We start from the raw sequence: 26,462 nt of genomic DNA on the forward strand, positions 1-26,462 counted from the left end.
TGGACCCGCCTCTGCATGTAGGTCGCTTCAGGGCATCTGTTCTTCGCTCCGACAGGACGGGGTTAAAGGAGCAGCTGCTTCGGGGGCTCTGCCTCACTCAGGCCGGGGGGAGGGAGGGGTACGGAATGCGGGGCGAGCCTGTGGCGTCAGAGGCCGGCGTGACGTTGCACCAGCCTGATGCATGCCGTGCGTTCTCCCGGGGAAGTTGTCCCTGGATCACGGGACCCTGGCAGTGGCGGGCTGCTCAGGCTCCCGGGAGGGGCGGTGTGGAGAGTGACCTGGGCTCGCACACAGGCTTCTTGGTGGCGGCAGCAGCAGCCTTAGCGTCTCATGCCCGTCTCTGGGGTCCGCGCTGATAGCCACGACTCGCGCCGTCTCTGGAGCTCGTTTAGGCGGCGCTCTTAATCCCCTCTCCTCGCGCACCAGGGAACAAAGAGGCAAGAAAAAGTCTCTTGCCTCTTCGGCAGCTCCAGACCTTTTCCCCGACTCCCTCCTGGCTAGCTGTGGTGCACGAACCCCTTCAGGCTGTGTTCACGCTGCCAACCCCAGTCCTCTCCCTGCGATTGACCAAAGCCCGAGCCTCAGCTCCCAGCCCCCGTCCGCCCCGGCGGGTGAGCAGACAAGCCTTGGGGCTGGTGAGTGCTGGTCGGCACCGATCCTCTGTGCGGGGATCTCTCCACTTTGCCCTCCGCACACCTGTTGCTGCGCTCTCCTCCATGGCTCCAAAGCTTTCCCCCTCCGCCACCTGCAGTCTTCACCTGCGAAGGGGCTTCCTAGTGTGTGGAAACCTTTCCTCCTTCACAGCTCCCTCCCACTGGTGCAGGTCCCATCCCTATTCTTTTGTCTCTGTTTTTTCTTTTATCTTTTGCCCTACCCAGGTGTGTGGGGAGTTTCTTGCCCTTTGGGAGGTCTGAGGTCTTCTGCCAGTGTTCAGTAGGTGTTCTGTAGGAGTTGTTCCACGTGTAGATGTATTTCTGATGTATTTGTTGGGAGGAAGGTGATCTCCGCGTCTTACTCTTCCGCCATCTTGAAGCTCCTCCAGATCTTGTGCAATTTTTTTTTTAATGCTTTTTTTTTTCAAATTTATTTATTTATTTTTGGCTGTGTTGGGTCTTCGTTTCTGTGCGAGGGCTTTCTCTAGTTGCGGCCAGCGGGGGTCACCCTTCATTGCGGTGCGCGGGCCTCTCACTATCGCAGCCTCTCTTGTTGCGGAGCACAGGCTCCAGACGCGCAGGCTCAGTAGTTGTGGCTCACGGGCCCATTTGCTCCGCGGCATGTAGTATCCTCCCACACCAGAGCTCGAACCCGTGTCCCCTGCATTGGCAGGCAGACTCTCAACCACTGCTCCACCAGGGAAGCCCTCTTGTGCATGTTTTAAAGGTAGAGCCAACAGCATTTGCTGATGGATTAGATGTAGACTATGAGATAAGGAGAAGAGCCACAAACTTAGAATGAAACCTCTGAAGTTTTGTCCCTCAGCAAATGAATGGATGAGTTGTCATTACTGAGATGGAAAAGCAAGTATGGAAGAGAAAATAAAGAGTTTTGTTTTAAACATGTGAAGTTTGAGATACCTAACTGACATTCACATCGGGCTATTTATTGTCTAGGCAATTTCATACACTAGGCAGCGTTGCAGGAAAGAGGCTCAGGATGGTATTTAAATTTGGGATTGTCAACAGAAGTGATATTTGAGGCCATGGGACAGTCTAAGTGAGTGTAGCTAGAGAAGGCAAACAGTCTTAGGACTGAATCCTAGGGCTTTAACATTCAGAGGCTGGAAAAGAAGGATGCTCCAGCAAAGTAGAGTGAGCAGCCAATGAGATAGGAAGAAAACCAGGAGAGTGTGAAATGCCAGAAGTCACATGAATAAAAAAAGGGGGATTGATTGTCACAGCCAAATGGTTCTAGGAGATTGAATAAGATGAGGATTAATAAATGGTCATTGGATTTGGAGGTTGTTGGCAACCTAGAAAAGAATGGGTTCAGTGTAGTGCTGGGGATGAAAGCTATAGATTTAAGAAAGAGTGGGAGGTGAGGAAGCAAAGACTGAGTTTAGACAACTCTTGAGATGGGCTGTAAAGAGGGACAGGGAAATGGGACAGGTGCTGGAGGTGGAATGCTGTGGACTGAATATTTGTATCCTTACCTCCCAAATTCATAGGTTGAAATCCTAACCCTCAAGGTGATGGTTTTGGAGGGGGTGCTTTGGGAGATGATTAGGCCTTGGGGACAGAGCCCTCATGAATGGGATTAGTGCCCTTATAAAAGAGGTCCCAGAGAGACACGGAGAAAAGATGCCATCTGTGAACCAGGAAGCAGGCCCTCACCAGGCATGGAATCTGCCGGTTCCTTGATCTTGGACTTCCCAATCCCCAGAACTGTGAGAAATAAATTACTGTTGTTTATAAACCACTCAGTTTATGGCATTTTTGTTATGGCAGCCTGAAAGGACTAAGACAGAGATACATGGTTAAGGGAGGACTTTTTAAGATGGAAGACATTGTAATGTTTGTATGCTGATGAGAATGATCCAGTAGAGATGAGGAAATTAATGATGCAGAAGTGAAAGAAAGTATTTACAAGCATAATGTCCTAGAGTAAAGAAGGCAGGATAGAATTGAGTATTTAAGTGGGGGGTTGGCCTTAAACATGCCAATAGGAAAGTAGGGAGGACACATGGGTTACAATGCAAGAGGGTTGGCAGATTTGGGTAAGAGAATAAGGAAGATCTCATCTCACTGACTATTTTTTCTTAGTGAAATAAGAAGCCAGGTCATCAGCTGAGTGTGAGGAGGTTAAAGGGGCTGTGGCAGCTTGAGAGGAGAGCAAAAGTATAATAGTAGCTGGATTGTTAGGCCATGCTAAGGGCCAGCCTCAGGTTATGGTGATAAATTTAAAGTGTTATGGTTGTGTGTTTTTCTCCAGCCACATTCACTTGCTTGGGTAGAAGCTCAGATTAGGCAGAGAATTACATATAATTTGAAAATATTAAGTGACAATAAATAATATTCATCTTCCCCTCCTGTGTTCAGAACCAACTGAAAGATAGATGCAAAAGAGCAACCTTTATTATTCTAAAACAGATAGGAGAATGTAGCTTTAGGTTTTCAGACAAGTGGGTTGGAAAATTCTTCACTCCAGACACATCTTGTTGCTGGCAGGCCCCTTCCCTTACTGTAGAACAGGGAGGAAGACTTGAAGAGAGGAAAGAGGAAGGTCTGAACCAGGTATGCTACTCCCATCAGATAACTCACTCCACCCCCAGTAGGGAGGAAGAGTGAGGGGTGGGGTAAGAGGCTAAAGGTCAGGCTAGCTCCCCGGTTCTCAACTCTAGAATCATGGGAATCACCTGGGGATCATCAGTATCACCTGGGCATCGTTTAGAGAAACATGCCTGGGTACACTTCCAGAGATTCTGATTTAACAGGCCTGGGGTGCCATCTGGGCATCTGGATTTTTAAAAGCCTGCCTAGGGGATTCTAATACGAGGCCAGCATTTTTCCTTAACAATAAACATGGTCAGAATTGCCAGACAAATATGATAGAAGTTGAAAGCAGCAAAGGAGCGAAGAATGCCTATTAAAAAGTTGCTATGTTGATGCACCATGGAATTTAAAGAGGCAAGTGAGGACATGAGGGATTGATGGCATAGCACACACACACACACAAAACCCCAGTAAGGTCAGCAGATAGTGTGGATGTCCCCAAAGGGTTGCAGAATTACTGGAGTTGGGCTATCCAGGAAGGGAGCTGGGAGAATAAGAGATAAAGATTAAAGAATCAAATGCTGGAATTGAGATTCTGATTGTGATGCCACCAAAGTAGCAACTTCTAAAGTGACTGACCATGAGAGTGACTAAGCTTAAGTGTAGAACAAGATCCTTGGAGATAAGGAGGCCATGGCGAGAGAGACCAGTGTGCTGGGCGAGTCATCAGTGTGGATGCTGAAATCACCGTGGTGGCTGTAGCAACCTGGAGTCCAGAAGAAAGGTAAGGCACGCAGGTCCACAGTACCCAGGGGCTGTGAGGTTCACCAGGATCCTGGTTAGGTGGTCTCTGTTTTGATATTGCTTTCTTGTTCTTTTAGCAGACAGCCCAACTCCATTCACAGTAGATTTGAGAGAGGGAGGGTAAGAAAGCAGGGATAGATGATCCAAAATATTATCTTTAGGTACTGAGATTGAGAAAAAGGTTATAACTATTTCTGGAAAGTGCTTGAATCTGCATGCCCCACTGGTAAAATGAAGGAAAGATAGGTGAAATGTTAACAGGCCCTGAACATAAACTCTAAGAAAGTTCAGGTTTTTTCCTCTCCTCCTCCTCCTCCTCCTCCTCCTCCTCACGTTTTGGTGGGTGGACAAACGTGGTGCATGCTGTGCTTGGTCTTCCCTTGACCTTGAGTCGTCCAGTTTGATCAGTTGACTCTTACTCTGCTTTATCGTTGATATGTAACTATGCAGGCGTCAGTCACTTTTCATTTGTTTACTCTGCTGATTCCTCACCTCAGGACACTTGCCCCCTCCCTTTCCCCTGCCTTTTTCCTGTCTCCCGATTTGCTCTGCAGCAGTCATCTCCCCTGACGCTGCGCCTGCCAATTGCAGCGCCAGATGGCTTCTGTTCTGAGTCCCCTCACCCAGCCCCCCTTGAGAACAGCTGCCATTGTCATTGCCGTGAACACATCGTGGCTTTGAACCCATAGCTGGGACCCAAACTGGATGCTCAGCGTTGGGAGGGGCTCGCACTAGTGCCAGGAGCCTTGAAAACAGCACGCACTTTTCCTGCTGCTGTTCAGAAAAAGCCCTTAGAAAAGGCTCTTTCGCATTTTTTCAATCATCTGCGTATTGAGCTCTCATTGTGGAGTTTAATTCCTTTACCACCTGACTCAGCTTCCTCGCCATGAAGTTCCCTTTGTGCCATAAACTCAATTAGGACCCCATATTTCCCATCCTGAAAACAGATGTGAAAAAACTGTGGTGTGTGTGTGTGCACATTTGTGAGCCTGTCTCTTTAGAGCTCCAGCATACACACTCCCTTATCTGTATCCATATATTTTTATTTAAACAGGTTCATTCAGGAAGAAAAGCCACGATTTAGTGGCTATTGGGACAAGCTTCCTAAGTCAGCCTCTGAGGAAAGATAATAAAATAGAATTCCTTTTTTTTTTTTTTTTTTTTTTATCTTGAGTTATCCTATGTTGGTTCCATCACTAAAATTCTGTTACTGTGACACCATCTTAAAAGATTATATTTTTGAGCCCTCTGTGATGGCAGGTCAGTCGCGGGTCTAAAAACCCAAACAAAAAGAATCTTGAATCAAATACCATGTAGACCAATATGCATTTCAAAGACACTGCCACGTAGTCAGTGGGTTAGGGTTTTTGTGTCGTTTTCTTTCTTTTTGGGGGAGTGGGGGAGGGAAAGGGACTCTCTTTCATGTTAATCTAATTGTGCATAACCCAGGCACATTTTACCATGTAGGGAAACTTTCTCTTTAGCGTCCTTCCCTACCACACACTCGGGCCTCCTTTCATTCCTCCCTTTCTGAAGTCAGAGTGCTCCCCCGGTGTACATTTGGGGGAGATTCCCAGGATGGTGATGTATTCTGCTTTGCTGCTGAGGAATTTACTATCCCCCCACTTGGCAACAAATGAAAGTGGGTATTAATTTCTCAGAGTGCTGGTAGAAACACGAGAGGGGGCTGCAAGAATGATACCCACCTAAATCTGTATGTAGTGCACAGCAGGCCACCGTTTCAAAAGAGGGAGAGAAAGGACAATGACAAGAAAGAAAAGATTCTCCTGAGTTGACTTCTCTGCATTTTGCGTCGTTAGGTTTTGGAGAGAGATGCGAGAGGTTCGGGGCCTGAACAGAGTCAAATTATGCAGCTGCGGGGATGCCAGGTCCTCCAGAATAGGATGCTTCGTTTAGATTTTCCACAATGCTATTGAAGTGCTTATTTTCCTCCTGAAGAGACACAAACAGATGCAAACTTCTGTAAACACTTTAGAAATGAATTCAGTGAGTTTGGCCTCTCAGCAGTGCTCAATAGCTGACAGAAAAATGTCTAATTAGTGCAAGTGGAAATAATAGGGCCACTTGGATTCCTTCCATCCTCCTCCAACTCTACTTTTCCAAGGAACTCAAAGGGCCTTTGTCTGGCAGGTCACCCTCTCTCAGGCTTTGTGCTCCAAACTATTAAGAGTAGAAGGGGGAAAAATAGATGAGGGAATGTTCTCTGCTCAAATATATGGCGTGTTCACGCAGGATGCAGAATGGGGTGTTTGTGGCATCCTTTACAGGTGCTCGGGAGGGATTCCTCCATTGGCGACAGCCAAAAGCAACTCACACGTGCATGCTAAGAAACCTCCCTTTCAAGAACCAGCTTTCCTTCACCGATTGCCATAGAGCCTACTCATTTTCCTTTTTTTTTTTTTTTTCCTCAGCTTCCAGTAACATCAGTCCTTAGACTCAGTGAAGAGAAGAAATTAAATGAGAGGTTTCACCATTTTCTGAGATAAACCTTAGAGATGTTATATGCATGATCTGTTATTTCCTTTTTACTCTGTTGAAAATTCCACTGACATTTCTTTTAGGAACCTGTCTTTGCTTGTTGTTATTTTGTCATACAGGAGAATGGGAGCACGTGAACGGAATTCTTTTTTCCTATTTTTTTTCGTAGTATTCCTCTTCATTTATTAAGCACCCACAATGTGCCAGGCTCTGTGCTGAACATTTGACCCACATTTCCTCTAATCCTAAAACAGCACTGAAAATAGGTACTATCCACATTTCACAGATGAGGAAATTGAGACTAGGAGAGGTTTAGTAACTGGCCATGGCAAGCAAATGGAGGACCTTGGACACAATCCAGATACCTGTGGTTTCATCTCAGACATTTTTTTTATCTCTAAAAGTTTGATTTGGATCATTTTTTATATCTCCCATGTCCCTAATCCCACCTAATTTTTACCCTACCTTCTTGAACTTATAAAATACAGTTAAAACTGTCATTCGGGGTTCAATTTCTATTGATTTCTTTTTCTTTTTAGTGTAGGCTTCTTTCATGCCTGGTAATTTTTGACTGGATGCCAAACATTATAAATTTTACCTTATAATATGGCAGATAATTTGGGTGCCTATAAATATTCTCGAACCTTGTTCTGGAATTCAATCAAGTTAGGAAATAGTTTGATCCATGCCATGCTTGCTTCTAAACTTTCAGAGTGGGCCAAGAGCCATCTTCCTCTGAGGTTAATTTTGTCTCACTACTGAAGCAATACCCTTCTGAATATTCTACCCCCTGCCCTGTGAATGACATGATTTCCTACTATGGCTGGTAGAAACACAAACTACATGAGGCTTGGGGATTGTTTCCTCTGCTCCTTTCAGGTGGTTCTTTCCCTGGCCTTGGGTGGTGTCTTTTCATACATGAGCTGATCAGTAGTGTTCTGCTGGAGACTCAGGGGGGGACCCTCTGCAGATCTCTGGACTTCTTGCTTTGTGCAGCTCTCTCCTTCTGGTTCTCTGCTCTGTGAACTCTGGCCACCTTAGCCTCTACAGACTCCTAGAAGCTCCATCTCCTCAACTTGGGAAGGCCACCTCACTAGACTTGTAGAGCGTCCTTTCAGCTCTGTGTAAGAAATTCCCAGTTGGAGTAATCCCCAGCTAATCACCAAATTATCATTTGGTCTTGTGGTACCAACTTTCACTAGAAAATTTCAAAATGCTGTAATTAAAGGCCATCTCCTGGAAGGTTTTCTTTTCTTTCTCTTATTTTTAAACACATAACAAGAACACTCTTTTCAATTGGGATTTGTTTTTATTTGTCCCTGTTTTTTTTTTTTTTCTTAGAATTTTTTTCATCATAATAAGGGATACAGGTTCCTTAGAGCCACTGTTCGGACTCAGTGAGTGGTGAGTTCAGCCCTAGCTACAAAGACCCAGATTCCTATGCCCAGATTAGGCCCTGCTCAAAATCGCCTTCATCAGACACAGGTGGAAAGCAGAAGAAAAACTGACCCTTGAGAGACTTGGGTTCCTCAAGTATTAGCTGAGGATGTAAAGAAATTGAAACTCTCTGCACTGTTGGTGGTATTGTAAAATGGTGTAAACTCTATGGAAAACAGTATGGTGGTTCCTCAAAAAATTAAATATAACTACCATTTAATCCAGCAATCCTATTTTTAGGTATATATCTCAAAGAATTGAAAGCATGGCCTCAAAGAGATATTTGCACACCCATGTTCATAGCAGCACTGTTCATAATAGCTAAGCGGTGGAAGCAACCCAGATGTCCATTGACAGATGAATGGATATAGATTCATCCATACAAAAATTGGTATATACATACAATGGAATATTATTCATCATTTAAAAGGAAGGAAATTTTGTCACATGCTACAACGCAGGTGAACCTTAAGGACTTTATGCTAAGTCAAGTAAACCAGTCACAGAAAGACAAAAACTATATGATTCCACTTATATGAGGTACCTAGAATAGTCAAATTCATAGAAACAGAAAGTAAAATTGTGGTTACCAGGGGCTAGGGAGAAGGGAGAAAGGGTTGTTGTATCAAGTTTCATACTTGCAAGATAAAAAAGTTCTGAAGATCTAATTCACAATAATGTGACTATACCTAACACTACTGAACGCCATTCTTAAAAAAAGCTGAGATGGCAAATTTTACGTTCTGTGCTTTTTACCACAATAGAAAAGAAAAAAAAAAAAAAGATAGAGACGAGTTCCTTCCTGCCTCACCCTGACCCTTTTGACTTTGTAACTTTGGAAAGTCAACTTCTCAGCCGTGGTTTCCTTATCTTACTTAGATTTTGTAGTTACTATAGATTTAAGTGAGTTCATTTGTTTGAACGTTTTTCATAAACTAGATGGTACTACAAAGACGGAAACCATTATTATCAGGGAGGAGAGGGTGGAGAATCAGCCCTAGAGAATAGACCGGCCTCTAAACATTGCATCCCTTGTAGGTACTCAGTTACCCCAAAACTGAAGTGAGGCACCTGTGAGAATGGAGAGCAGAACTAAACATGAAGCATGCACCTCAAAGAGAGGGGACTCACTGTGGCTTGCTGAGTACCCTCCACAGGGTACATAGTCATGAGCAGGGTGACAGGAATGGAGATGCTGTTTCAAAGAAAGGTTTAAGGGAGCCTGGCAGTGGCAGAAGCTGCAAGTTCTACAGATAGCAGCTGAGTTTGCAAACCAAAGGGCTATATTTATGTGTAGCTAGCGTAGAAAGGACTCTTGATCAGAGACTGTCCTCATTAAACAGAGCTGGGCATACATAAAATCATCAATTTCCTATTCCATCTTTAAGTTTACATTTCATGAATGTCAAATGACTGACATGTTCTCATTTTAAAACTTGTGTTTTTCAGATTGATAGTTTATTTGACAAACCTGAATTGCAGTTTTGAGCATTTCAGTTTTAGTTAGGCTTTTTTGGTTGGGTGAAACAGAGGCTCACACAAGCAAACTCATAAAATGGAGTGTACATTGTTATGAAGATACACGTGGAGCAATAAAGGAAACCTGTAACTCTTAGAACAGCACTTGCGAAAAGGTGGCTTTGGAGTCACATTCTTGGATCTTCACTCTGGTGTCATCTATAAATGTAGCTTAGCTACACTCTACTCTCTGCTTTTTCCCATCCTGCAGCAACTGGAAAATTCTTTCTATCCTTCTTAGTTCAGATCAATAAGTTCATTTTTCAAGCCAGGCCACAGAGTCATGGGCCAGGTGTCAGGTGGGTACTCTTGGGTTAGCCTTGAGCTGGTGGTAAGATGGGGAGAGGGGATCAAGGTCAAGTAGCAAAATACATTGCTGCTTCAAAGGCAGTGGCTGTGGGCAGAGCAGTTTCCCTTAGAAAGGGTTACGGTGTGTCAGGCAGTGATTAATGTTGGGGTAACTAACACCTCTCTTCCCCTCCTGGAACAAACTAAGATATAAAACAAAAGAGTTAGGCAGACAAGAGATTAAATATTACCTTTAATTCTGACAAAGGCTAAATTGAAAGGTATAGCTTGGTATTAGAACAAGGGGGTCTGCTAGATGAACCCCAGAATTATGTTGACTTCCCCATTCAGTCACAGAAATTACTGGGCCAAGCAGAACACCCCATGTAGGGTGGCTTTCTGATATAGAAGAGCAGAGAAGAATCCGTTTCCTTTAGACAACTCGTTCCCAAAAGAAAAAAGAGAGGAGCTAAGCCATGCACGCCCAGTTTCTTCTTCCCAAATTTTCTAATCAGTGTAGTCCACCTCTCCTGGGACAGAGTGGGTAAAGGAGTAGAGAGAGGCCAGGAGTGCTACAGTACTTGAGCTCCCTTCCCGTGGAAGGAAACATCAAAAGGAGAGAAGAGGTATTCCCCTAAAAGTTGGCATCACTATCACAGTTTCAGTAGTGATCAACTAAGAACAAAAGGATAAATACAAGAGCACATTATCACTTTTCAAACTTAAAAAACCCAGCGATAGGTTAAAACCCTTAACAAGTTAAGAAAGCATCAGTTTGAAAAGAGAAGGATTATTGTACTGATTCTTGGTAGGCAAGGTATAAATGAAAAGAAATAGGATTCTAGGAGTAAGAATGGGAGGAGTGATTCAATTGGATGATTAAAATATTGGTTTTGACCTTTAAATAAATAGAACCTACCTCTTAGGATTGTTGTGAGGATTGAATAAACTAATACATATAAAGCTTTTAGCACTGTGCCTGGCACCTGGTTTTGCCCAATAAGTGTTAGTACTTATGTGGTGAAGAAAGCAATGCTTGTATGATAAGATTGTGGTAGGAGAATGGGCAATGCTTACAGTGCTTTTCTAGGCTTCATACATGAGCTAACATGCCCAGAAAAAACTCTGCTTGATATAGTTTAGCAAATGGAGAAAGTACTAGTGGGTGGTAAACTCATTTATGCTAACAGCTGCATGACTTTCAGTGTCTTTTGTATAATACCTTAAGAGGCCAAAAGATGATTTTTTTCCATAAAAGTTTGCCTCGTTTATCTCTACTTCTCACTCTTTATGTTATACTTTCATTTCATGTCTGTTTCTTTTCTTATTTTATTCATTAACTAAACATAGTCATATAAAACAAATATAAAATATTGCCTAGAAGTCTATATTTCTTCTTAATTAAAATAGAGGCAATAAATGAAACAGAATATTATGAACTGACATGGAAAGTTCTAGATGGTATGATGACCAAAAAAATCAAGTAGCAAAACAATATGTCTAGTGTAATGTCATTTAGGAAGGGAGGGAGGGAGGGAGGAAGGAAGGGGGAGGGAGGGATAGAGAGGAAGGAAGGAAGGGTGGGAGGAAAGAAAGAAAGGAAAAGAAAGAAAGGAAGGGAGGGAGGAAAGAAAGAAAGGAAAAGAAAGAAAGGGAGGGAGGGAGAAAGAAAGGAAAAGAAAAGAAAAATAGAGGGAGAAAATGAGAAAGGAGAGAGAAAGAAGGCAAGGTAGGACAAAGAATCAATTAATGTCTAAATAAACAGAAAAGGGTAGAGGAAGTTCTGGAAGGATCTCTGGGAAACCACTATCAGGAAGAATGAGAATGAAATTTGTGGGAGGAAGGGAAAAAATAAGGAGTCAGAAAAAAAAAAGGGGGTACTTTTAATTTTTACTTGGTGTTTGAATTTTTTCATAACAAGAAATATGCATTTATTACGTGTATAATATTAGAAATGTAATAGGGAAAATGGAATGAAAAATATTATTTTATCCCACAAATGAATTGGGTTTTTCATTATCGTTATTATTATCATTATCATTATCTTCTTGTTCAGTAGCATACTGTTTGCTCTCCTAACTCTAGGTTTTGTTGTTGTTCTTGTTTTGATAGTAATACCTAGAAGACTACTGGTCCCAAGACTGCCTTCTTTTCTGCCCGACTTTATTTCTTTTCATTCAGGCGTCCCTGAAAGCCTCCATCCTCGCCCGGGAGTGTGCCACCGCCGCTGCCATTGTGTTCCTGAGCGACCGGTTCCTGTACGGGCTCGACGTCTCGGGCGAACTCCTGCAGGTCGCCAAAGGGCTGCACAAGCTGCAGCCAGCAACGCCGATTGCCCCGCAGGTGGTTATTCGCCAAGCCCGAATCTCGATGCACTCAGGTAGGCTCCCTTCTGCTGGCCCTCCTCGTCCCGGAGTCGTCCTGTCTGGGGCTCACCTTCCTCGGGGCTCCCTGACTTCCGCGGGGATGGCGGGCACCGGGGCCCTCGGGCCTTGTTTTGCAGCCGCCGGCGCTCCCGCCAGCCCGCCGCCTCGCCCTTCCCCCTGCCTCTAGCCAGCACAAAGGCCCTGGCATAAAGGATTTCAGAGCCAAAAGCAATAGAGAAAATTGTGAAAGGGGGTGGAAAATACTAATTGGAGCTTTTGTCGTCTAACAAATCTGTCCTGCTGCTTTCAAACAGGGGTATCTGAATTGCTATACTTCTGACCAGCAGCCTTTAAAAAACAGATTAGAATTCTACTATTTTCTCTTAGCTCTCCAGTCTCCTTTCTGTAGGGCCACTTGACTATGCTAACAATAGACCTGACAAACCCACTGAAGTAATTTGAGATATTTTTCCATCACACGGAACACCGGTACAGTACCTGATTAGGCCTTAAAGTATCTTTTTTTTTTTCCTTCTGTCACTTTGAATAAAATGAAAAATGAGGCTGACATTCTAACTTAGGCTGTAATGTAGAGGGGGACTGGAGGGGAGAGGGGCCTGCTATGTGTTACAGCATAGTTCACTTCCATAGAATTCTTGAATTATTTAAATTACTGATAACCATAAGGTTTAGAAACCTGTAGCCTGCTGTTCTCTTTTCCAAGAGTGAAAGGATAAAGGATGAAAATAGAATGCAAGTTGCCTCTCCCAGAAACAGGACTGGCTCATTTTTTAAATTGGGTGTAGCTATTGCTATTGTTTTAATAACTCTGGCCTTGAAGAAGTTAAAATATATTTTAACTACTTCATTTCCTTTGAAAAGGAACTGCACTAACTATACTGAATGGGACAGTTGCTGAGTACAGAGAGGGACAGAGATAAAAGGACATGAGAGGCATGGGCTTGTGGAGGTTAACTTTTCAAAAGCCCAAGTTCATTCACTCTCAAGTTCTTGCAGCTGTGCATAAATTGTACCCATATCTTATTATTTACTTTTCTAAAGTAATTGCATCAACAGAGTTGAGCTTAGGAAAAAATTCTTACTTCAAATGTCCATGATTTGGGACATTTTATAATGTTTGGGGTTTATCATGTTGAGGGTATGAGAAAAACCTAACCACTAGTAAGCCTTCTGATGGCATCAGATGGAATAATGTGTAGGCAGAGCATTCTGTTAGGGGAACCGAAAGTTGAGGGCTGGGCGTGCGTGGGCAAACTAATGTTGGTTCTCATCAAATGGAACTTGGAACAGTTACTGAGGCATGTTTCATGATACACAGATTTACAGATTTGCTATAGTGTGACGTGGAAATCAAGGTCAAGTGGTAAGTAGGCATGTTGATAGCTTTGCTTTACACAACCAAATAATCTTTTCACTTACTTGTTTGGTTGATTGTTCCTCTCATGCCTCTAACTAAGGTGGTATAGACTTTTTCTCCTGATGACAATTAAGCCTTGATACCATCATGAGCGGTACGCTCCTCTGCCCACACATCACATGTCTAAGGTAACAGTCCTAGATCTTATTCTGCAACAGTTGGGGTTGTCTTTTCCTCAAAGATACTACCAGAAATGCCACAAGAAAACAGACACAGCCTCAGAGTTAAAGTGCTTATCTGTAAACTTCTGCCCCCAGACATCTCTTAAGGCCCTACCTACACTGGGTTTCTCAGACAGAAAGGGGGACTTAGAGCAGGGGTGGTGTCCTGCAAAGAGAGCAAGGTACAGTGAAAAGGGGTCTCAATCCCCAGCAGTTGGGAATCCTGGGATAGAGAAAGGAGAGGTGTGTATGATGTTATGAGGGGTAAGGAAAAGGAGTAAAGATAATATGAAGGGACAGCACAGTCTTCCTGTTTTCCCCTTTGACCCAGCCCATCCTGGTATCCACTCAAAACCCATTCCAAAGGTCCAAGCATTCAATGTTGTGGGATTTCAGAGGCAAGAGAGGATGCCCTGGGCCTGCCCAGCTCACTCCTGCCTGAAATTAGGAGACAAAACCTTTCAAGCCACAGTTAAAAATAAAGAGTCAGACTTCCAGTTCCGTCAGCGTGGAGGATTGAGCAAGTGCAGAATCTTCTCCCATTACATAAATATCATGAATTAAATATTTTTTAAGTGCCTGAAGCATAGAAGACATTCAAAATCAGAATAGTGGACTACTGCTCCTGACACTATAGCCAAAGAGATTTACACTTGGATATAGTCCTAGGGGAAGGGATTACCACTTTAATTCCTGTGCAGGGACAAGAGACAGGGCCTTGGGCCTACGTGGAGTGAAATATTTGCATAAAGCTGGAATTCTTAAAGGTTTGCACAGCTATGAAATGGGACTGAACCGCTCTACCAGCCCACCCAGAGAGGTGATGAGGAAGCTTATTCTCTGCCCAAGCTCTGAGGTGGAGGCCAAAAAAAATCTCTGAAAAGAAATAAAAACCCCAAGTCTGTGCCAGATGCCTGTGTGGAGTCTGAATTTACCCACAAGAGAGGGAATCACCCACCAAGTAATTAAGAAAAAACTAATTCAGGACTGAAATTTCTGGGACCTAGCAGATCAAGTACAAAATTATGCTGTAGAGAAACATCCACACTCCAGAGGCATCTCTTAATGTCCCGACCAGAAAGGTACACAGTGTCACTTCTGCCACATCGATTGGTCACAGCAGGTCACAGGGCCAGTTCAGGCTCAAGGAGAAGGAAAATAAATTCTAGATTCCACTTCTTGATGGAGGAATGGCAAGGTCAGCGTTGCAAAAGAGCATGTGGGATAGAAGATATTGTTGTGACCTCCTTTGGATCACAGTCTACCACAGTCAGGTATATGTCTGTATCTGCACTTTGAAATAGGGTGGTCAGGGAAGGCCTTATGAGACAGTGAAGTGACATTTGAGCAAAGACCTGAAGGAGAAGGGAGCAAGCCTTGGAGATATCTGGAATAAACGCATTCCAGACTAAAATAAGTACAAAAACCCTGACATGGGAACAAACCTGGCAGATTCAAGGAACAGTCAGGAGGCCACTGTAACCAAAGTAGAAGGAGTGAGGATGAGGGAAAGAATGCTAAGAGAAGAGGTCAAAGAAGTCCCAGGGGCCAGGTCATATGGGGCTTAGAGGCACCTGGGAGCAGAAATGGATAGAAGGATGAATGATTGAGTTTCCTCCTTACAGAAAAACAGCCATCCATAGTTTAGGCCCCTCCTACGTGGTGTTAATGAAATAAATGAAAAGTTTACAAAGAACCTCTCTACCCACCCCCTAAAAAAATTCCTTCCTGATAATTCTGTAAATAGACCTACTCACAGGCAACTCTCCTCCACTTCTGGAGGCATAGTTTTCACAAAAAGGAGACACAGCCTTTGACAAAGGTTTGCCTTTACTTCTCAAGCCTTACTCTATATGAATGGATTATTCATTCATATGAGTGAATATGTGTGTATATATATATGTAATTCAGATACTGTACAACTTCCCACCTTACCAGTTCCTGAAAACTTCATCTTCTTTTTCACTTTTGTGTATGATGTAGTTACTGATTTTAAATTTTAAAATAGAATGTTTCCCTGTAACACCCCATAATGTGTTAACTTTAGAGCGTGAACAGCAGTATTTAAAGCACATGTTCAGAACTAATTATGTGTTGCTTCTTTTCAGGGAAACTTTTAAAAGCAGAGTATATCCTGAGCAGTCTAATAAGCAACAATGGAGCAACAGGTAAGGTGCTCTCATATCTTCACAATGACCTTCACCCTCCGTCCCTACCAGAGTTCCAGTTTAAAAACAACTTAATGGGGGCTTTCCTGGTGGTCCAGTGGTTACGACTTCACGCTCCCAATGCAGTGGGCCAGGGTTCGATCCCTGGTCAGGGAACTAAGATCCCACATACCGCAACTGAGCCTGCACACCGCAACTAGAGAAGCCCGCACATTGCAACTAGAGAAGCCCGTGCACTGCCATGAAGACCCAGCACAGCCTAAATAAATAAATAAACAAATAAATAAATAAAACTTAATGACCTGGTAGTTACTATACACTAGACGTTCCCAGAACTACCTAGGACTGGCTCTGCTACTGATGAATGAAATGGCTTTGGTCAAGCAGGTTACTTCTCTATGTTTCCATTTTCTCTATTTAAAAACAAAAGCAAAACAAAGCAACCCAACCAAGTCTTCTAATATCGCCCTGCTTTATTGTAGAGTGTGTTATCTAATCAACATTCGCTTTGAAGGTAGGTAACTCCCTGGACCTCAGAAATGGCTCAGCTACAGCTTTGAAAAGAATTGTGAATGGAAATTGAGCCTGTAAATTCAGGAGAATACACTTACAGTTTTATGTATTTAAAGGGTCTGGAAAATAAATTTTATTTTGCTACAGAGGAGCTATAATAAAAACTTACTTTGAGATAGATTTCTTTTGATATTTAATCATACATGAAAGGAAGCAAGTCCTAAAAGTTGGGTAACAATTTAAGCCTCAGATACCTTGTCTGAATTTCTGGGCACTTAAGTCAACAAGTTTCCCATTACGTTGAACACAATTCCTAGTCAACTTTTAATCTCAATATGCTTGGATATAAGGTCCTGAGCTCCTTGAAACTTGTAGTCATTTCCAGTGGGGAGGCAGTTTGAAATACAGATATTGACCACATACCCCCATTTGTGGCCACCATCACTAACCTACAATATGCATACTTCCCATCTTCTACACCACACACACGCACACACACACAGATTAAAAGCTAGGGAGAAAGTAAGGAGGGTGATGTGACACAGAATAATAAGAGCATGTAATAATGAGTCTGACTTTATTTTTGATGTTTGGCAACTGGCAGCTGTCAGGCCCCAGCTTCTTCCCTCTTTGCCCCACATCTGGACAGGCTGATTTTTTTAAAGCTCGTTTATCAGTAAACCCTGGCCTAGGTGTGGGAACCTTTACCCCAGACCCACACCCTAATCACAATAAAAACAAAGGCCACTCACCACTCCTTTCACGTAAGTCAAACGGCCCAGCTTGGGTGCCTTCCCTGCCCTCCTCAGAAAGGCTCCTTGTGTGAGCGCTCAGTCTTTTCATACACTCTGAGCGCGTGTGTAGAGTCATCAGTTTCAACATTCAAGCCAGTTTTGGGTGGATGGGATGGATCCCGCCCTCCATGAGGCGACCACAAGACAGTGGAGGTGACACTGTAGTTAATTAACCTGGGGAAGCCTCGAAGGCAATAGCATTGAGGACGAGCCCTGAAGTAGGAGCTAGAGGGGGCGGGATCCCTCCCTCTAGGTAGAGGGAGTGGCAAGTGCAGATACCATGAAGCAGGAGACGGCTGCTATTATAAGGAACACAGTGAAGCTGCATGGCAGAGCCCGGTTGGTAACGGGGAGAGGTGGAGACCAGGCAGGATTCAGTTCCTGTGAAGCCCCATAGGTTGCAGCAAGAAGTATGGACCTAATTTTAAATACAAAGAAGAGATTGTCTCCCGAATTTATATCACATGTGTTCATTAAGGCTTCTGTGAAAATCATTTTATTTCACCAGGCTATTTCTTTAATAATTCAAGGCCAGGGACCTCCCTGGAGGTCCAGTGATTAAGACGCCATGCTCCCACTGCAGGGGGCACAGGTTCGATCCCTGGTCAGGGAACTAAGATCCCACATGCTTAGCAGTGCAGCCAAAATAAATAAATAAATAAACGTTAATTTTTTTAAAATTTTTAAAAATAATTCAAGGCCAAAAATGCTTTTCTTTTTTCCCTCTTTATTGTAGGTACCTGGCTGTACAGAAATGAAAGCGACAAGGTCCTGGTGCAGTCGGTCTGCATACAGATCAGAGGGCAAATTCTGCAAAAGTTAGGTACAGTCATCCTCTCAAGGCTCATTTACCAAGTCTGGCTACAGGATTTTACTATGGACTTTTCTCATTGAATCTGGTTGATACAGTTCATCCCCACTTCCCTTGGTTTCCTTATGGAAAAGAGAATGACACTAAAGATGCCAGGAATGTTCTGAACATTAACAAAACAAAATATTTTTCTGTTGAGTTTTGTTAAAGAAATTTACAGTTGTATATTATGACTGTTAACCACAGGATTCTCGGTATTCTTTCTGGCATCTGGCTCTCAGCTCATTAGGACTCCGTTTGATATAGTGACACCTTACTCCAAACCCACCCTGACAGCTTACCCATTCGCTCCTGGGAAGGTATTCCTGAGTCCTACAAGCAAAGTTTATAGGACCCTAATTATACTTTAAAATGCAAACTAATGTATTTGAAATTTAACAGAGGATGGTAATTGTTATCTTGTAAATAATGGAGAAAATTATTTCTATATTAATGTATCTTATATGTACACATGTAATATATAATATTTCTTACTGTTCCCCTGTGAAAGGGAAAAATTATCTGTATTAAACCAACTGGAAAAACAGATTGCTGTTTTTCCAGCAGACTGCTATCTGCTGATTGCTGTCAATCTAATCTAGTCATATATTTTCTTAACAAAATCCAGTGAATCTTCTTTCTGTATTAGTTTTTAAGGGTATTTTCTGACACAGGAGCACAGATACTCGCAGTTTGTCCCATCTCCTCCTTTTTTGCAGGGATGTGGTACGAAGCAGCAGAGTTAATATGGGCCTCGATCATAGGATATCTGACACTTCCTCAGCCAGATAAAAAGGTTGTTCGTCTAGTGCTTATTTTCTCATTTCCTATACTTGTCTTTGAAAGATTATCTCCTTATGGCACAATTCAGTTTACCATTTATCAATTTTATTGGTCCTATTTTTATTGATTCTACACAGGCATCGGACCAGGAACATTTGGTAACTTCCTTCTAGTGTCACTCACAGCTAGACGCCTGGCATATATTTAGTATTTCTATATATATTTGTAACTATTTATGCATTTATTTCTACCAATCCACTTATTTTTATTGATACCTATTTTATTATATATTTAGCCTTTACCTGATTCCATAGCAAAGTTGAGATGGTCAAGTTGCTTATATGCAAAATCATTTTCCTTGAGTTGAGTGGGAAAAGACTTCGATTAACTGTTTACGCAGCATCTTCATTCAAGAAATTGAGAAGCAACATTTGCTCTCCTACTTGATGTTTTCATTCTCTGTGACTCTGTGAGAATATTCCCCTTGCTAATTGAAGCTTCGGGTTACACAACTTCCCAAGCTGTGTCAGCAGCGCTGCTGCCGACAGTCCTTTTCACAGCACAAAGGTAATGGGGTGTGGGGACTCTGGCTGGGGCCAATTCATCATGCCTAGCAGTATGGGCAAGTTAGTGTTGACAATCCAGTGAAGCCCAACTAAGAAATAGCTGAGTTTACATTACTCCCGTGTCCTCAGGATGTGATGATCTTTCAAGCCCGGTGACATCCAGTTGAGAAGTATCAACAGTGTCATAATAACAATAGCAATAATAATAAGCAATGGTTTATTTAGAAGGCTAATCATTGACTTTAGGCCTTGAGATGAGAGCAGCAATTGACTGTGAATTCCTAATCTGCGTTTTGTTTGTATTTCCTTACAGGGCATTTCCACATCACTAGGTATACTGGCAGATATCTTTGTTTCCATGAGCAGGAAAGATTATGAAAAGTTTAAAAGCAATCCTGAAATTAACTTGGTAACTATCACTTGTCAAAACCATGGTGCAGAGTGGCATCACCTGCAAAACTGTCAACATTATTCTTGGTGCTTGGTTAGTTCTGTCTCCAGGAGTCAGGGGGCACAGTGTCTCCCCTCTTCAAGTAATGTGAGCAATCCTGGAGACAGTTCCTGTGGTGTCCTGTTTGGCTGTATTATCCCAGCACCTAGCCCAGTACCAGACCTACAGAGGGCACTGGGGGAAGAAAAGACTGATGGATGAATGAATGAATGAAATCAAAGTGATAAATGCTTTGAACCCCATGATTTCCTTTCAAATTATCACAAAATTCAGTTTCCACACTTGGGCTATCTCAATGACAAAGGGGTAATAACTTTAAGACTTTAATTACCATCTGTTCAAATCAGAGCATCAGTCACTTGCTCAGGCTCTTATCTTTCATAATAATGATTACAAATATTTGTATATTGCTTTATAATTCAAAAAGTGTGTGTATATATGTATATGATCCACATACACCACATCTACCTATGAGGTAGGTAGAGCAAAATGTGTCACTCCCATTTTAGAGAAAAATAAACTAAGGTCCAGAGAAACTAAGTGACCTCTGCAACTTGTACAATCAGTAAGAAAGAACTGGGAGCAGAGGCCAGGTCTCTAACCAGTTCAGAGCATCGCACAGACATTGACTTCTCTCCTGCACTGCACTGAAATTGAGATTTTTAACGGTATCATCAGTTACTGCCTTTTTAAAAATACCAAAGTGGGACTTCCCTTGTGGCCAGTAGTTAAGAATCCGCCTGCCAGTGCAGGGGACACCGGTTCGAGCCCTGGTCCGGGAAGATCCCACATGCCTCGGAGCAGCTAAGCCTGTGCGCCACAACTACTGAGCCTGCGCTCTAGAGTCCATGAGCCACAACTACTGAAGCCCGCACGCCTAGAGCCTGTGCTCCGCAAGAAGAGAAGCCACTGCAGTGAGAAGCCCGCACACTGCAACGAGGAGTAGCCCCCGCTCACCGCAGCTAGAGGAAGCCTCCGCGCAGCAACGAAGACCCAACGCGGCCAAAAATAAATAAATTAATTAAATAAGTACATTTATTTAAAAAAACACCAAAACAGCAACAGTAACTGTACTCAGTACTAATTAGTGTAGCATAAGAACACATACAGCTTGGTGCTAGCGATCTGAATCTTAGCAAAATGTTGCTTTTGCTGTCAGACAGACCAAAACACAGGAAAAGGGTTATGCCCCTTGTTCAGTGAAGTTGTCTCTGAGGACTGTTTAAAATTGCAAACTGCCCTTCTGCCTTGGACCTCCTCAACCTCTTCTCACTTTATTTTTCTTTGGAACACTTGCTGCCATCTCAAATACTATGCATTTTACTTATTTTGTGTATTGACTGATCCCCTCCCCTTAACAGAAAATAAGCTTATTGCAGGCTCACTGTCTGCTCCCTCCTTTGTGGCTAGAACAGTGCCTGGCACATGGAGGTACTCAATACATATTTCTGGAATAAATGATTGAATCTTAATTGCTGTGAAATCGTACATTAAAGGGCTCTTTGCCAGGAACAATGCAGAAATCATCAGTGAATCTGACTGCAAAATGTGCAGAGTTCTGTGAACAAAGAGCTGCACGATCCTCCAAAGAAACTTGTCTGAACTACTTTGCACAGGCAGGCAGCGTGAATGTTTGCACACGTGAGGCCTTCTCTGCAGTACGAGTTGGGGATGGATGATGTATGGGTGTGGGGGAAAGGACCGTCACTGTCCTGGGGTCTTTTGACCCACTTACTCTTTCTTGGCCCTGTTCTGAAATGGTTGTGATGAGGCGCAGGGCATGCCTCAGAATCTTGAAAGAAAAGCAAAGGAATTTTATAGCCTGTCTTTTGCTAATGGATCAATAATTGTCAACAGTACACTCGGCCTCCTGTTTTCTCACAGGGCTTGCTGAAGGAGTTTGACCACCATTTGCTGTCAGCCGCTGAGGCCTGCAAGCTGGCAGCTGCCTTCAGTCCCTACACGCCCCTCTTCGTGCTCACGGCTATGGTAAACAGTGCAGCCCTCACTGCTCCTCTCTCCGGTGACAGATGTAACTGGTGGGAGGGAAGGGTCTAACCTTAAAATAGGCTTTGTGTATATCATTAGATAATTGTGATCAGACCTCACATATGTAAAGGTTTTATCAGTCAGAGTAGTGACATCCTGGTGGGAGCTAAGTTAATACAGCCGGAGGATTTGATGTTATCTGCTCTAGAACAATGGTTCCCACGCATGTCAGAATCACCTAAAAGCCCTTTCAAAATACATATTCTTGGGCTCTACCCTAAATCCACTAAATGTAAATCCCTGGGATTTGTACCCAGAAACCTTTCATTATGAAATACTGCCCAGGCGATTCAAATGCACAGAGGGGTTTGGAAGCCACTAATCTGTTGTTTCGACTATTATTAAACAAATGATGTGTTTGTATATAGCAAAATTATTATGTCCACATTCCACGTGTAGACTCTGTTTGCTAAAACTAACAATAGCAACAATAACAAATTTATCGTCTTTGATCAAAAAGTATCAGGGGTACAGGAGGATGGTAGCTGGTAGTTTCTGTATTTTTCCATGGCACATGTTTATTTTTTTATAATATTTCTAATGACTGTCCTCCAGGGCTGAAAAGTTTTCCCTAATTCACCTCCAGTTTCCAATTCAGTGTCTGATTTTGTATTTGGTATTTTCCTCAGAATATTCGCGGCACATGCCTGTTGTCATATAGCAGTTCTAGTGACTGTCCTCCAGGAATGAAAAATTCATATCTGTGTGAAGCCAAAGAGGCCTTTGAAATTGGCCTCCTTACCAAGAAATGTGATGAACCAGTTACTGGAAAACAGGAGCTCCACAGTTTTCTCAAAGCTGCTTTCGGTCTCACCACGGTGCACCAGAGGCTCTATGGGGAGATGGAGACGGTCCACACAGCAAGTCAGCTCTGTAGTGAAGCTATGGGAAAGCTGTATACTTTCAGTACTTCCTCCAGAAGTCAGGAGAGAGAAGCTATCTCTCAGGAAATCATGTCTGTTATCACCAGGGTGAAGGAACAGTTACAAGTTCAAAGCTTCTCAAATTTAGATGACAAGTCTTATGTTCCAGAGGGTTTCAAGTGTGGGTTGGAGAAACCCATCTTGCATGGGCAAGTGGATTTCCAAAAAATTCTTGAAACCTATTCACAGCACCACACTTCAGTGTGTGAAATATTTGAAAGCACTTGTGGAAGCAACAAAAATAAACAGAAAGGTACAAAAACAGGAGTCTGTATCACTGATCTAAAAACAGAAACAAAAAACATAGATACTGTGAGTACTACGGAGGACAAACCACGTTTTGAAAAAGGCATGGTAATATCTTCCTCCCAAATGGCTAAGAATGGTTGGGAGAAACTCAGGAGGGTAGGAAGGAGAAACTGGGCCGGTTCTGATGCATTTCGAGTCTCCGTGGATGAAGATGTGGAGACTGAGGCTGAGTCAACAGACCATAGCAGTGGTGGGGGAGCTGTTTTGAACAAGTCTCTGAGCAACAGCCAGAGCTCCAGTTCTTGGAGCAAGTTATCAGGGTGTAGTTCTTCTACAAGCTGGGAGGAAGTGAATTACCATGTTGATGATATGTCAGCCAGAAGAGAGCCTAGCAAGGAAGAACATCACGTGGACACTCGGTGTTCCACTGCCCCGGTAGAAGAACTGGAGATCGATGGGGAGAGCAGAGCTGTACGTCCACTGTCTTCAGAGCTTCATGGTCTCTCTCTCCAGGTGTCCAGGGATGACAGTTTAGAGTCTTCTCAAAGTCAACTACACAAACCCGTGGCCTTGACAACTTTTCCTCCTCATAACACAGCAGGCACTTTGTTGGCCTCAGGTGCAGGACTGTTAAAAGGAGCTCCAGAAGGTATGTGGGAAGCCGGAAATGTGAGGTCCAGAAATACTTCTACTCATTCCAGACCCTCATTTGGTTCTGCTTCTTGGTCTTCTGATTCTGGTTGGCCCAAGAACATGGCCACATATCCTTCGATCCAAGAAGAAGAAACCTTTGAAATAATTGATAAGTTTCCAGGAATCAACTGTGACGCCAAAGACAGGCATGAAGAAGAGAAGAGAGAAGAAATCAAAGGAGACGCAGGTCCCACATTTAAAGATAGCCCCTGCTGGGTTGACCCAGAAGAAGAAACAGCAGAGAGAGCAGAAGATATGCCCGTAGACTTCCACATAGTTGTGGACGAGCCTCTGGGCAAAAGTTCCATGACAGCATGTAGCACTTTCACTCCTCATTGGCTTGTTCAAAATCCTGACTCAGGGAAAAGTGGTGGCTCAGTCAAAGAGCGGGGCATTGACCCTGATGCCTCCACGGTGGATGAGGAGAGCCAACTGCTGGACAGCACAGATGTTCACGCCGCAAGCACGCATGGCTCTCACAGACCATGTGCTCTGAGGCAGCTGCGTGGTCAGGGAGCCCAGATCCCCAGTTCCTCGGTAAGTGGTAACACTTCCATCCCTGTCCTCAGCGAGGACTGCACTACCACAGAGGAAGCAAATGAGCCTGGAAACCTGCTAAACTGCAGCCAGAGTTCCAGCTCGTCCTCGGCATGGTGGTTGGAATCACCCGGCATTTCCAGTGGTTCTTCTGAGGGAGAAAACCCATGGTCCTTTCTGAATTCCAGTGGAAGTTCTTTTGTTTCATTGCCAGGAGTGGCAACGCAAAAGATCCTTAAGGCTCGCACCCTGCAGCCTGATGACTTTGAAAAACTCTTGGCAGGGGTGAGGCACGATTGGCTGTTCCAGAGACTGGAGAATACAGGAGTTTTTAAGTCCAGGCAACTGCATGGAGCACATAGTAAGTACAGCCTTTCAGGAGGCATCTCTGCATGTTCGGGGCCCTCTGAAGCTCTTGTTATGTAGGTCACTTAAAGCTCATGAAAGATATCGACCCCTGTTATGCTTTGTGAATATATAGAGAAATGTGTAGTTCAGGGACCTTCTTCCCTGCTGTAAAGACACACAAGGCAGTAAGGGAGAATCTTACAGGACTCGGGAGCAGTCATCAGTCAGGGCTTAAAACAGCTCTGGATGCCATATACACTCCGCATTTGTCTCCTCCACTGATTCTCATTACCAACCAGCTGATTTTTCTGTATTTTTCCCATTCAAATCCTAGGGAGATGGGGTTTGACCTAGTTACACATCATCCTTCTAGTGGGCAGAGATTTTCACACCTGTCCTAAGTGGTTTCTTGCCAGTCAGTGGATTGATCAGGTGCAATTAGCAACTGCTTCCTGCTTAAGGAACAGCACAAGGTCTCTTCCCCTAGCAGGAAGCCTCGGCTGGGGCCACCCAGCCATCAGCATGTCCAACACAGCTTAGCAATGGTGGAGAAGCTGGGAGAAGACAAAAGAAGGTTCTTCTCTTAGCCCAGAGGGTCACATTGTAATGCCCTCCAAGGTACTGAAGAATTATTTGAATGAGAAAAAAAACTATTGTAAAATGCATTTCAGAGGAAATAAACTATGTAGATTGCTGAGCACTGGATACTAAAGTAGTTCTCAACACTGGTATGGCATGAGAATCTCCCAAGAGGCTTTTTTTTTTTTTTTAAGGCTGCTTTGGGTCTTCATTGCTGCACGTAGGCTTTCTCTAGTTGCGGCGAGCGAGGGCTACTCTTCGTTGTGGTGCGCAGGCTTCTCATTGTGGTGGCTTCTCTTGTTGTGGAGCACGGGCTGTAGAGGTGCGGACTTCAGTAGTTGTCGCGGGCTTAGTTGCTCTGCAGCATGTGGGATCTTCCCAGACCACGGCTTGAAACCGTGTCCCCTGCATTGGCAGGCGGATTCTTAACCACTGCGCCACCAGGGAAGTCCTGAGAATCTCCCAAGAGGCTTTTTAGCTTTTTTAAACTTCGAGTGCCTCACCCCAGAGATTCCAGTCTAATGGGTCTGTGATGTGATCCAGGCATCCTTATTTTTTAAGAGCTCCCCAGTGACTTTGTGTAAAGCCAATGTAAAGAACTTCTGTTTCAGAGTATTTCAGTGGTTTGCCTGCTACCTTGAAGTCAGACTAAAAGACAGATCAGGTTGTTGCCAAAAGAAGCAAAATTTTCTAATAATAGGGTTTCCCTGCTTACTGTGAGATTCTGCAGTTTCAAAATCACATTTCTGAGAGTTAGGTAGCTGCCTTATTGTTTTGTCTGTGTGCCAATTTATGGGTGAAAAAACACATTGGAGGAAAGCAAGGCCCAAAGTTGAAAAAACTGAACAAGTTATGCATTCTCTCCTTGCTTCTTCCCTCAGTTCACTGCCCTTTCTATGTGTGTGTGCAAGCAGCTCACCTTCCATTTCCTTCCCCAGCTTCTCTGATTGAGTCACCCAACCACGATCACCATCTCCCCAACCCCATCATCTCCCTTCCCCGATCCCAGACCTGTGGGTTTATCTCACTTTAAGTATTTTCTCTCCCGAGTCTCCTGTTCATTTACCCTTTATCACAACCTAGACACTGGAAGTCTTTGTTCACTTCACTTTAACTTGGATCCCAAAATGTTGCATTTCTTCCTTAGGGTTCATGTTGGTCTTCCCCCTTAAAGAGGTGTTTTCTTGCTAGCATTGGTCTTCCTTTCTTTAAGGTAGAAACAACCCTTACTTTTTCCTC

General features: G+C 43.5%; 1 protein-coding gene and 1 long non-coding RNA gene across 11 annotated transcripts in view; one reads left to right on the forward strand and one right to left on the reverse strand.

Annotated features, from left to right (window-relative positions):
• ALPK1 (alpha kinase 1) overlaps nucleotides 1–26,462 on the forward strand; it is a 125,100-nt gene that overhangs the window by 91,199 nt on the left and 7,439 nt on the right. For 9 of the 10 annotated variants that reach the window (XR_014263912.1, XR_014263913.1, XR_014263914.1 and 6 more), the window contains 7 exons: nucleotides 11,937–12,135; nucleotides 15,829–15,888; nucleotides 17,932–18,018; nucleotides 18,765–18,841; nucleotides 19,708–19,803; nucleotides 21,730–21,834; nucleotides 22,524–24,657. Coding sequence is in view for 6 of the 10 variants with exons in the window: in XM_082462761.1 (XP_082318887.1) it covers nucleotides 11,937–12,135; nucleotides 15,829–15,888; nucleotides 17,932–18,018; nucleotides 18,765–18,841; nucleotides 19,708–19,803; nucleotides 21,730–21,834; nucleotides 22,524–24,657 (2,758 nt within the window). In the remaining 4 variants the exon portion in view is untranslated. Of the gene's footprint in view, nucleotides 1–11,936; nucleotides 12,136–15,828; nucleotides 15,889–17,285; nucleotides 18,019–18,764; nucleotides 18,842–19,707; nucleotides 19,804–21,729; nucleotides 21,835–22,523; nucleotides 24,658–26,462 lie in introns of those variants that run through there. The other variant, XM_082462760.1, reaches the window with a different exon arrangement.
• On the reverse strand, nucleotides 1,054–17,241 carry LOC309661396. The gene is made up of 2 exons (XR_014264016.1): nucleotides 17,154–17,241; nucleotides 1,054–5,966 (listed from the first exon to the last, which is right to left on the reverse strand). It is a non-coding gene; the product is annotated as an uncharacterized lncRNA (long non-coding RNA).

The sequence above is a fragment of the Balaenoptera physalus genome (assembly GCF_965194825.1).
Source record: "Balaenoptera physalus genome assembly, chromosome: 5".
Classification (NCBI taxonomy): Eukaryota; Metazoa; Chordata; class Mammalia; order Artiodactyla; family Balaenopteridae; genus Balaenoptera; species Balaenoptera physalus.